The sequence below is a fragment of the Clupea harengus genome, chromosome 20, assembly GCF_900700415.2.
Source record: "Clupea harengus chromosome 20, Ch_v2.0.2, whole genome shotgun sequence".
Classification (NCBI taxonomy): domain Eukaryota; kingdom Metazoa; phylum Chordata; class Actinopteri; order Clupeiformes; family Clupeidae; genus Clupea; species Clupea harengus.
In genome coordinates, this window is record NC_045171.1 from 12,484,498 (window position 1) to 12,497,615 (window position 13,118).

The 13,118-nt window shown below is 43.9% G+C and overlaps 1 protein-coding gene and 1 non-coding gene across 3 annotated transcripts; both read right to left on the minus strand.

Moving 5' to 3' along the window:
• Position 1: 1 nt before the first annotated feature.
• Positions 2-11,536, minus strand: cstf2 (cleavage stimulation factor, 3' pre-RNA, subunit 2). Of its 2 annotated transcripts, none has more exons than XM_012819459.3 (14): positions 11,413-11,536; positions 10,817-10,895; positions 10,457-10,626; positions 9,665-9,801; positions 9,050-9,169; positions 8,656-8,778; positions 8,162-8,261; positions 7,832-7,888; positions 5,700-5,850; positions 4,223-4,395; positions 2,984-3,123; positions 2,804-2,884; positions 731-854; positions 2-314 (listed from the first exon to the last, which is right to left on the minus strand). In XM_012819459.3, the coding sequence occupies exons 1-13, from the start codon at positions 11,489-11,491 to the stop codon at positions 732-734; spliced, it is 1,533 nt and encodes a 510-aa protein (XP_012674913.2). In that variant the 5' UTR covers positions 11,492-11,536; the 3' UTR covers positions 2-314; position 731. The 2 variants fall into 2 exon arrangements, with proteins under 2 accessions (XP_012674913.2, XP_012674912.2); XM_012819458.3 differs by having other exon boundaries at positions 10,451-10,626.
• A 763-nt stretch (positions 11,537-12,299) lies between these two features.
• trnav-uac lies at positions 12,300-12,372 on the minus strand. The gene has a single exon. It is a non-coding gene; the product is annotated as a tRNA-Val (tRNA).
• Positions 12,373-13,118: the final 746 nt, after the last annotated feature.

Genomic DNA, 13,118 nt, shown 5'->3' on the forward strand with positions numbered 1-13,118 from the left:
GTTTGGTTTTCTCTTTTTATTGACAAAATTATCTCCAGAGAGCTGAGAACAGTTTCCAGTGACAAAACGAAAGTTATTTCGCAAACAGCACGAGTTGTATGTCTGTCCTGGTCTGTTAAGACCCAGAGGTGAACCTCAAACGTTCCTCTTCACACTCCCATCTAAAACCATAAGACTAATATACAAAAAAAGAAACAAAAACACACTACAATAGTACATTGATGAGGATGTTATTGGAGCCAAAATCAGGAAGTAAAGGTGTCTCCCTGGATGTTACAAAATGGATTCAATGTCTGTTGAATTGCATAACACCCCTGAAAACAAAGACCAAAACATTCAGTATATTAGGATTGCTAGATCACAAGTAGTTAATCATATTGTTTGCCTCTGTGACCGATTCCACCTCTAGTAGAACTGTGTACCTAAGCAATTCACCCAATAACAGGAGCAATTACTGAAGTGCAGCCTGTAAAAATGACTGAAATGGAACCTGTAATTTTCCTGTTAAAGGAAACAGTCACTCTGATCCACACACCGCAGTGCTGTCATTCAGAGCATAACAGACCTAGTCTGACAGCTTCTATTTTCTTTGTGTGCTATTGTGCACGTCCTGCTATTGTTCTAAACCCGTCTTGTAGTTGTTATGACAGTAGTAAGCAAGAATGTGGATTCAAATAACGAGCCTTGAGCAAGCCAGCATGTTTCATGACGCGTGCGTGCGTGCGTTTACCTCAGGGTGCTCCAGCAGTCTTTTGAATCTGTTCTTTTAGGATGAGGATACTTTGCCTTTGCTCTGGAGGCAACATGGCGATCTGTTCTGGGGTAAGCTGCAAAACCTGCATGATCAGGGCAGCCTGGAGAACACACACACGGACACAGTTACCATACCATTACTGGGAGAGGCTGTTAGAACACTGGACATGTTAATCAACACCGACACCCAAAGTGCCACCTGAGGTGTAAAACAGGACCTACACATCATGCACAGGATTTTCAACACCATGAGGAACCACAGAGTAAACGCACAATATATAAAACATGTTTACTGAAAAGCTCTGAAAGTCTACTGTCAATAACTACCAATATTGGTCGGTTATTTAAAAGGTTATACATTATACAGCCAATAAAGGCTGGGGGAAAACCTCACGGAGAACAAAAATCACACTTGCAGCAGCTCCTGTTCGAGACTGCAAAAAACAGAGGGTTACACAAATAACAAGCATAGACCAATACACATGCAACAAAATCACAAAGACAGACAAGAAACAGATGAAAATAAACGAATAGATGAGAGCAGCAAAATGGTAAAAATCGTCATCAACTAATTTAAAACCAAACTCTTCTGCAGAGGCAGCCTATGGCAATTGCTGAAGTGATCACGTCTGATCACTGGTTACAGTTGTGCAAGTTGTGTCTGTTGAGGGCAATTCAACCTACTGAATGGGCCACTGGTGTTACTGTTGATACACCATCAGCCAGACCAAATATCTTCCGTCTAATCACAGCATACATTAAGACAGCTAAGACAACTCTCTGCACCAAGATGACAGAGGGTGAACTGAAGTTAACGATGTTATCACGTTCCTTACTTCTGTCTGTAAGAGGCACTCGATTCACCCAACTCATCATTAAGGCCCCACTTTCCATCATTGAGCAGCCCCCTGCTGAGGGAGTGCCTAACTGGTCTATCAGTTTCAGAAACCCAAGCCTTACAGACAGTTCTGACGAGGAGAAGTTCACAATGGTTGTTCTGCAATGGGCCATTAAAGCATATTCCAAGAGGTACTCCGCCAGGGATGACTAACAGGTAATTCATGTTTTCCTTTTGAATAAGAAGCCAGAACCGAGGCTTTTGTGAGGCCAACTACACACAGCCTCCTCTCACAGCCTACACCTACCGGTCCTTCTCCCCCTCTCATAGAGGATCACACTCAGGGATAGACGCTAATATTTTAAACGCTCGCCCCACAGGCCACCAAGCCCATGCATTTGATGACCCAACTGTAAACCTACGTAAAACTACAGAAAATGCTGTTTAACGTGACATAACAAAGCCTTCCAGGGAAAGCAGTGAATGAGAATTCATTACGTACAGAATAACATGCAGCGTTAAAGAGCTTGATCATTTTTCTCCAGCTGTCAACTATTAATTGGAGGTACTGGTCTCTCCTTGGGTGTATTTTAGGTGTACAGCTAAGCATTTTGGGTATACAGTTATGCACCGAAATAATTTTCCCACAAATTATGATGTGTTGTTCCCTGAAGGCATTGTTTTCCGATAAAAAAAAAGCTGGACACGTCGCAGTACATCAGGTCCTTAGATCCTTAGTGTCATACTCTAGCCTCTTAAACGCCCGCTTCCATTTGTTACCGTTTCGTTTTTTCCTACTCCACCTTTTATGTTTCTAGTTCTTCTGTCTTATTAAACCCATAACGTTACTTTGGTAACCCCGACATACCGCTAGATACAAGCTAGCTGCCGACGAGTGCAGTACTCGCGCAGTGCTATTGTGCTAACAGTAACATCACAGTACTGTTCGCTGTTTTTGTAGCATGTCGAACTAAAAGGCCAAATCATTTGGGGTGTTTTCAGAACTGTGGTAATGGAGATGCTTGTGGAACTGTTAACGTTGCGTTGGTGAAGGCTCATGGCCACCTACATGGGATTACAGGTAGCCACACAACTTTTTATGGTCACATGGTTAATGTCCAACCCTGACACTTTGGAGGCAGACAACAACAGAGACACAGTAAGACCCATGTAAACAGTACAGAAAGAAAAATGTCCTCCGTCCTCCCCTACCTTCTCCTGGTCCTGAGACGACACCTGGCTTTGGCCCGGACTGAACCCTCCAGACGGAGGCGCTCCAGACATACCAGGACCCTATTGAAGCGAACACACACACACGCTCAATTATTTCATACTGACATTTTAGGCTTGTTAATTGCCCATGAGTCATACCAGGGCAGCGGAGTGTTGTACCTGTCTGCTGGAGGGTGGGGCGGCAGCCTGCATTGAGTGTGGTGCTGGCCCAGACATACCGCTGGACATGGGGACCCTCTGCCCTGCCGGAGGGCCCCGTGCGTCCACTGCCCTGGGGTCACGACCTCCTGGCATTGGTGCTGGGACAGGGGGGGGGCAAGAGAAATCAGTGTCCATTACTTTATACTGTAGTTTTCCTGTATTAGACTAAAGTGTCATTTTACTTTATACCGTAGTTTTCCTGTATTAGACTACTAAAGTGCAATAAATCTGGAGAGGGGCTGCTTCCGAAAATTGAATACTTAGACGACAAATTAAAAAAACTGGCTGTGATGTTTAAGGTTAGGCTTTTCAGAAAACCACTGACACATTTAACGGCACATTCAGGTCTGCATGTCTTTAATGCAAGTTGGAGGCCTTGGGTTTTCATCTGATGCATGTACAGAGCACAACCCTGAGTAGGCGGCCTAATTCTGTGTGTTTGCATATACATTACAAAGTCCTCGAACAGAAATGTAATTCTCTGTGCCATTTTGTTACATTTACTATAGTACAAAGAAAGGTTATGATTTTATCATGATTTATGATTCCCTCCGGACAAAGCATCTGCTAAATACCATAACCATTTTAATGTGAACAGTGCCGTGTATGATACCGATGACTAATATCCAGGAATTCAACCCTTTGCTTGTGTAATTGTGTTCTTTGTGCTTGGTGTGTTTCTGAATGATGAAAGGGTATTATTCATTTTGCACACATCTTATGCAATGTGTGTGCTATCAACCTAGAAAAGAATGTATTCATAAACTACGTTTTACTCATACTTTTTTAAGGACAGAATTTATAGTAAGATTGTCTTAAGGATAACTTTGTGTTCCTGCTACAGAACCTGACAATCCGGTCAAAAACGAACTGTACCTTCATAACCTTGTTATGTTAACTGGTTCTCTCCCAAACAACAGGAAAAGTTGGTGTAGTAGTGTAATCTGACTGGTTGGAAAGAGGCAGTCCAAGTGAAATATATGACAAAAACATTTCAAGGATTTCACTTGTTGCTATGTTGCTTGCCAATACTTGCAATCCTAAAGGAATTGGCCAATGTATTGAAATCCAGTAGTCTTCATGTCTCGTGTGGATTTAAGGTCAACATTCGTTACATCTCAGATGCACACAAACCACTAGTTATAACAAATCTTAAATGACCCTTGATAAACAACCCCCCGTGATGGCCTGTGTTACCTCTTGCCTCCATTGGCGGGCCTCGTTGGTCCATCATTGGTCCTCTGGGTTCTCCCATCATGCCCCTGGGCTCGCCCATAGGCGGGCCCCTCATGTCGTGTGGCCCTCGCATGTCTGGAGGTCCCATGTGCATAGGTGGGCCCTGGTGTGGTGGAGCCCCCATGAAGCCACGGCTGGGTTGACAGACACAAACGGATCAATCACATAACCTTCTAACCTTCACCCATCTTGTAAAATATCCAACTACAATTCTGTGTGTTTCGCTCTCATTCAGTTTAGTTTGCTTGTTTGTTTATTTTTTACAAGGGATTTAGACATGGGGGTTCATATTAACATACAGAAGATGGTAAAGCACCATTGCATTGGACTAAAGTAGTGGTTCCACAATAATGGGACGGGCCCCCCAGGGGGGCACAGGGTTACAGCAAGGGGGCGTGGTTTCAAATCTGTTAGAACCACTAACTATCGGTCAGATAAAATTAAACTGAAAACGTTTCAGTATACAAATGTAGAAACAAGGTAAAGAAAAGCTTTTCAAGAGCCGATGGACAATTAGGGGGGTGGGGGGTACAGGCGCAATTTTTTTCCTCATTGTCAAAGGGGGGGGGGGGGTGCCATGAAATACTGGGAACCACTGGAGTAAAGATTTTGAAGATGTGCTGTGTACTGAGGCGCAGTCATTCTAAAGTTAAATCCAAATATCACATCTTGACTTGACTTCAGGGGCATTCCACCCTTTTTAAAACAGGGAACTGTAAACCCTTGACAGTATGTTGCATTTAAAATAAGTCAACAACATATTAACTACCGTAATTTCCGGACTATAAGCCGCTACTTTTTTCCCACGCTTTGAACCTCGCGGCTTAAACAATGACGCGGCTAATTTATGGATTTTTTCTAACGCCACCGCAATAAAGTTTGAGGATTTTAGAGGTGGACCATCGTGGTGTCTCAGATTTATGAGACGTAAAGGCCTGTCCATCAGGGTACAGACGAGTCTGTGTCAGCAGCTCCCTCCCGACTACGAGGAAAAAGTTTAAAACTTCCGCAAATTCACTGATGCAGATAGCGGAGCATTCCATTGGCCCGCACGACATCATAAATATGGATGAGGTTCCTCTGACGTTCACGCCGTTCCTCAGTCACGCTGAAAATAACTGGGCATGAAAAAACGCACTTCACTTGTGTTCTGAGCTGCACGGCATCGGGAGAAAAGCTTCCACCGATGGGGATTTTTTAAACGCACCAGCGGCTTATAGACATGTGCGGCTTATTTATGTTCAAAATAATTCATTTTTTTTAATTCAGTGGGTGCGGCTTATATTCAGATGCGCTCAATAGTCCGGAAATTAGGGTAGTTCAATCTTCTGATGATAAATTTGGGGCCACAAAGACAAAAACACAGACACACAGTCACAGACACACACACACACACAGACCTTTTCTAACTTTCATACACATATGCTTGTAATCATACCTGGGCTCCACCACATCACCAGTGACGTTGAGCAGCGTCCCCCCTCGGGGATCGTTGGGTCCATCGCCCAGCAGGCCCCTGGGGGGAACGCCGGTGGGGCCAGGAGGAGGGACACCGCCCCGCATGGGCGCCCGAGGGTCAGACATGGGCACTGCGGAAAGAGGAAAAAAAGATACACACATCAAATACACATCTGAGCTCATTGTGGGAAAGGGCATACATCACTCAACTTGATACATGTGTTAAGAGAAGAGCACCAGCCTCGGAGCACAAGTGGTGCATAAGACATTCAGTGTAAGAATACTGTTTTTTGTAGCCATTTGCATGGAGCTGTGACTTTGCCTTGGGCCATCTTTCCCAGAAATATGTCTAATGACAAATAATGCATAATTTGAGATACAACCCCATATTCATGAAACGCTGGGGACGACAACTGCCTTCAGTGTAAAGGCCTTCTGTCAACACACACCTGCTAGCAGGGAGAGGCTTGTTCACAGTTCCACACAAGCAGAAACTAAATGTTTAACAGTGCTCAGATTTCAAGCAAAAATATTGGATAAATATTGCCATGAATCCAGTTATTATAGCTCAGGGACATGCTTTCCTTATAACTTCGGACAAATTAAAGGGGAAACAATTGACACACGTCTGAGTAGAGCACAGCAAAACATGACACAACACAACATGACACAACACGACAAAACACAACACAACACATGACACAACACAACACAGGACAAAACAGAACACAACACAACACGACACAACATGACAAAACAGCCAGTTAATATCATTACAGAATAAAACAGAGAGAATCACTGCCAATGTTGGACTCTAAAAGAGACTGCATAATAGAAAGCCTTTTGCTTGGACTATATCGGAAACCTATAGATATTTGGTTCTGAATGTTGCCACATTAGTTGTGCAATTCAGACACAGCCCTGTGTGAGAACACAATGGCCACCTGAGTGTAAAGGAAAGACTAACTGAACAATTAGTTTCTGCTCCATCCCTTTCTTCACCATGCCAGCTATGATATCACTGTGGCATCCACGATGAACTCCTCCACTGCCTTTCACTTAACTGGTTCTCAGGCTGGTTCTTGTAAAAGATGACCCAGATAAGAGCAGTTGACATTTAAAAAGGACGATCCAAGACACCAGTCTAACCAGTCGCCCTGCACAAATATCTGATAGATAATCAAGATCCTCATGAGAACTTCTGACAATGGCTGGTTTTGTGTGCTACTGCGGTAGAAATGGACAGGTGCCATGAATTAGCCATGAGAACTTCTGACATAACACTTTTTTTCTGTGGAACTGTCAAACACTGAAGTCGCCACATGATCGATTCATTCCGCAGATTGCTCAGAAAGATTCTGACTTGTTTTTGAGCATGAGGATTCGGCCCTGCTGGCCAGGCCAGGGAGTGTCAGTGATACCTTGAGGCCGCTCGGCAGCAGCCTGGCTGGCTGCTCCCACAGGCGAGTCCTGAAGGCTTCCTGGGGCCAGCATTGAAACAGAGAGAAGAGAAGAGCAGAGAGCTCAGAGGGTGCATTAGAGCCGGCCGAGTGAGATGGGGCAAGGGGAGGGCGGAGAGACCATGCTGATGGAGAGCATCGCAGTCAGGACAACTAAGACCCTTATCCCTCTGGAGGGGAGGGTTGAGTGAGGGAGTGAAGGACAGCAATGAAGGGACAATGAGCAAGGGAGGCTGGGAGAATGTTGCCCTTCATGGCGGAGTAAGAGGGACTGGGGAGGACTGGGGTAAATGTAAAGGAGAACATTAGCTCATGCTGCCCTCTAGAGGATAGAAACATGCCAACTACAAAACACAAGAGACTGAGATTGTTCGAAGACGAAAGGAGGGAAGAGATGAGCAAAGAAGGAACGGAGCTGAATAACAATAACATTAAGCTGTGCAAGCGGACGCTTGGCATACAACACAAACAGCATAACATATGACACATCAACATGGTTTACACCTTGTGATTAATTGGATGCCCAGTAACACAACTCACAGCTCTCATGCTGCGTGTGAATGAGGTATGAAGCACAAATAAACAAAGTGGTGAGTCTGTGGTGGAGACAAGAGGCATGTAAAATGTAAAAAAAATATGTCAGAGTCAGTACCTTGTCCCCTGTCCATAGGGCCGCCCTGGGGCATTCCCATCTGCGGTTGCATCCCTCCTGAGTAGAGAGAGAGCAGAGCGTCCCTGTTTACAATAGCGCCCATGCATGTCTTTAGGTGCAACAGCAGAGAACCGATTTGTGGTTGTCCTTGTAGATTACCAGTTTTAATCTAGTCTCGACTAAATAACAGACAGATTCGCAAAGAGGCTATAAAGTAGGGGTGTGTGGCAAGATATCGGCATAGCACTGCATGGATGTACAGCGTCCACCTTAGAAGATCAATGGGAATTGATGACAGACTAACACTGATTAACTGAAGTGTGATCTCACCTGCTGGCCCCACTGGGCCTTGTCCTTGCATGGGTCCAGGCACACCCCCCATCTGAGGGGGCTGCATCATCTGAGGGGCTCCATTCACGTGCATCCCGGGCTGCACCAAGACATACAGAAGCAACAGTGGAATAATGCACCTCTGCTCTAACCATGAAGCTTGTTGTGTACATACATAACAACAAAATATCTTTATATTACCATGAAATTTAAACATTTAACTGAGACACCATAGGGGTCTAAAAGTGTTCATCTTTTGGACACTAACAAGCCATATCAAAATTCACTGGATGAATTATTTTCCCGATTAGGGCACTGTGTATGTGTTCCGTTGCGTTCCCATTGCATCTAGGTCCTCAAGAATTGGGGGGTGGGGGTAATTCAACGCTCCTAATAGCATCATTCAAGTTATTAACAATTGAACTCGCCGAGTCTCATCAGGTACTATGGAGGTTGTCTTGGAGTGAGGGTTTGAGTGGGGTGGGGGTGCTCACCATGGGCTGAGGCTGGGAGATGGGGACGTTGGGCTGTGGAAGAGGCTGGATGGAGGTGGGGGCTGCTGCAGACTGCCCGCCGGGGATCAGGGGCTGGACTGGCGCCTGGCGGTGGAGCATTTTCTGTCCGGCGAAAAGAGCATGTAGGTTAATAAGGACTCAGCAATTTTTGAGTTTGGTCCAAAAACATTTTCTGAAGAGGTGAGATACGAACATTATAACACACACACACACACACACACACACACACACACGTCAACAAGGTTGGAGTAGGTCAGTGGGGTCGTATCAGGATAACAGCACACGCGCACATTCATACACGTCTACACGTCTGAGCGCTCAGGTTATTGATAGATTGCCAGTGTCGTAGCCCCATCAACGTAGAGCATCATACCAAAGCGATCTCTGGGTCTACAATCCTCATGACCACCTGGGCCTGGAGCAAGGCATAGGCCAGCTGAGGGTTCTGCAGCAGCATGTTCCTGGCCTCCTGTGGGCTGTTTTGAACACAAAGCTATACAAACAAGGTACAAGGTAAAAAGGAAAATAATCAGAATCGTTTCCTTGCAATTCCCCCTACACAAGGAATTTAATGGTCACGCTGTACACTGAACGGGAGGGGGGGGGGGGGGCTACATGCCAGGCCTGATGACAATAATGCTTAACCCTTAAAAGCATAATTATGTGCTGAAAACAAAAGTCATTGAATTTCCTCTGTGACAATACATGCTATATAATACAGCATTTAAATAGATTACAAAAACATTTTTACTGGCATGAGCATAGGGGAGGTACAAACTGTGGTAAATATTTAGTTCAAGGAAGTAGTATCAGGTGTTATAGGACTTTGGACCGAAATGAGTCTTTACGCTTTAGATGAAAACATGTTTCATGACAAATATTCATAATTTAAATAGCACCTTGCAGTAAAAAAAAAAAGATAGTCTGCATATTATTTTTGTATTCTTGCAGGAGGAAGGTGAGGGGCTTCCCGCCCTTCCCGACACACCTTCATCTGTTTCATCAGCTCAAACATCTGCTCTGGGGGCAGGCTGGCAACGGCTCGGCTGATGGACTCAGGAGCCTCCTCTGCAATACAGCCATCACCGTATGGGGACTCGATAATGGGAGCACCTGTTCCCAAACCTGAAGGGGACGACAGCTATACACTGGACTTCAAAGGCACAGGCTGTTGCGAGTTACTAATTTGAACTTGAGAAATGCAAATTAAAAGCATCTAAATTTTATTATAACCATTGATAATGTTTGATGTTGGCAACAAATATACAATAGTAACCCTTTTTGAACAGAGTAGGCAACTTCTTAGTTGCTGAAATACTTTACACAATACTTTTGTGATACTTGTCAAGTTCTCCTTACTTTCCAGTAGTGACTAGCTACCAGGACAAGAACACATCCAATCAATCCGGACAAAGAATTGTCAATAATTTCTCCTTGCTAAAGTGGCTTGTATGCAGTGACTTAAGGGGGAGACTTGAGGTGGAAGTGATTGGTTAGTGAGTGAGTTTCAAAACGGCCAACAGCTCCCAAAATTACAGTCCATGGGTTTAAAACACCAAAACAATACCTACATCCAATCCACATTACAAACCTTAAACATGCTTTAAGGCATGTATGGCAATGTTCCAACACAGATAATGTCTTGAGGTAAATAAAAAAACAGTATTGTTGGTGAATGCAGTACTGCAATGACTCAGTGAGCACTGAAACCAAGCAAATAGTAACACCGGTGTCCACAGTTTGAACCACAAGAAGTAAATTAAAGTGTACGCACACATACTTTTCAGCTCCTCCTTGTTCTTTTCACTGGCAGCATTGTCGACTCGCAGAGCTCTACCGCTGAATTCTCTCCCATTCAGGTTCCGCATGGCACTAAGGGCCGTTTCCTGGTCCTGATACTCACAGAACCCATATCCTTTCGGCTTGCCAGTCTCTCTGTCGTACACCAACCTAACAACAAACATTTTATAGTACATATCTAGCACTGCACTGTGACATTTCAAAGACTGAGTCATCAATGTAACACTGTGCATTACAGCAACCACTGAAGAGTGATGTGAAAAAGTGTACTCTTGCTCCTTTTAAATCGGCCAGGCACATTTAGGCTAACAATCACACCAATTCAACATTTGAACCTTACCTGAAGCTCACAACAAGTCCCACCTCTGAGAAGATATCTTTCAGTTGTTCTTCCGTGGCCTCATAGGGTATGTTTCCCACTAACAAATCACACACAGATTCGAACATAAACCAGGCTATCAACAACTTTGATGAGATATTTCTGGAGTGGTTTTATTTGGTTTCTCTTACATCAGTAATGTTACCTGTATATGAGATATGTCAAGACAAATTGGTGGGAAAGCATGGTGGCTGTAGTCTCACTTAACGTGAGATTAATTGTGACTAGCTAACTGTGTAGCTAACGCGCTAGCTAACAATACATATTTGTATTCAAAACGTTACATTCAACTAAATATGGGATGATAATGTGTACCAGGCCCTGCCTGTAAAAAATAGTTTCACACAAAGGACTGCTGGTTAGCTCGCTTGGTAAACAGCTAACTTAAAAGCCTAAGTTAATAATCAAGTCGAGCATTGGGATAGTGTAGCTAGCTACATGGAATTATTCGCCTACCAGCTAGCTAGCAAGACTGTCCAAGAAGACCATGTCCTTTCCACAAAATAACTTCTCTAGGTTAACGCTATCAAACAAGTTAGCATTATACTCTAACTTACCAAAAACTGAACGCAAAGAACGGTCCACAGCGGGATCTCTCGCTGCAGCAGCTGCAGCGGCAGCAGCTAAGTTCGCCATGTTTCAAACTATGATTTTGTTGCTGGACTCGGAAATACTGCTAGTTTGAGTGTAACTACATCCGGGGTTGTAAAGTTAGCAAATTAAAGGCCCATGTGAGCTCTACCACAATTCGTTCATCGTGAGTATCGAGTGTTGGGCGAATGGTGAAAGTTGATATAAGTTTCAAGTGAACTTTTCAAACACGAAATCGAGCTCATTCAAACATATTTTCGTTACATATGGTCGACTACATTGGTTTTGGAGAATGGTAGTCCAAACCAAGCATTCATTTGAAAAGAGCACCGCAATTCTGAGCCTGTTTGTTTGAACATTTAAGGCAATTACTTCAAGAACTATTCTGCACATGTCTTCGCTTTCGTCTTCATCGAGGTTGGAACATCTCTCATGAAGAAATATAAGTTGATTTAGAAAATATTTCAATCGAACAGCAGATGGCGCCCCATTACAGGGTGTTATCGAACGACTGAGCTAAACCAATGCATGTATTCTCTACTCAATGCATTCTTGTCTGACTGGCTATAGAGATCGCTGGCTGCGCTCCCCTTGCATTATTGTCTCTTGATCGCATAGGGGGAAAGTAACGCTGTGACAAATATTTCGTCCATAAAAGCAGTTGTTTTATCTTGGATAGCTATACTATGTCATGGCTTAGAGGCAATAGCAGACATGTGCATATTCTAGCCACACACGCTATGGGCACGCACGCTTGCCATTTATTCTCCGCAATTGCCCTGTGTCACTACTATTAGCAACTGCTGAGGTAAGTCACCAACATGGTGACGAGAAAACAAGAGGGAAAAATCTTTGGTTCCACTGGGGCTCGAACCCAGGACCTTCTGCGTGTAAAGCAGACGTGATAACCGCTACACTATGGAACCAAGTGAACACTAGCAGAAAGAATGAGACTATATAAACAGACATTCATTTAGTGATCAGATTAATTCATCAATAGGTTTATTTAGGCTGACTCCATGCTTCCGATCTTAAGTAAACAGCATAGATAGCCTCTAGTCAAACGTGCTCTCTTAGTCTGCCACGCAGAATCTTCGACAGTTGGGTAAACAACCGTTAACCTCGGCTGCATTCTTCAGATTAACGTTGTCAATGTTATGTTGTTAACCTCATCTATAGCTATTTTGTCAAGGCAGACTATAAGGTTAACGATATAGATTATCGTGTTGCAATCACGCGCTTTCACGTGCTAGCCTATAATATGAAAGAGTCTGTATAACATACCAAGGGTTCTATAGCCTACAGCGAGGGTATTTGCATTACAGCCATATCAATATAGCGTTGCCACTAGGAATGAAACATTTTATGCAGTCTATTTGCGTGGCGTGGAATGATGAGTGCAATGTAATGAAGAAATGTTGCACAGGCCTATATTCCGACAACAGCGACAGATGTAGCATACAACTGCATAAACCACATGTTACGCTGTTTTAATTGTATAGTTAGAGCTAGTCGACAAGTACCTACATGAAATTAACTAAATTAATTTGTGAAGAGCACTGACGGGCTACATGTTGAGAAGTCAACAGCGCTTGTTGCAAGTCAACGGACTACAGATCGAGGCGTGCACGTGCTGATAACAGTGCACATTAACAAGTCAATAGACGAGTGA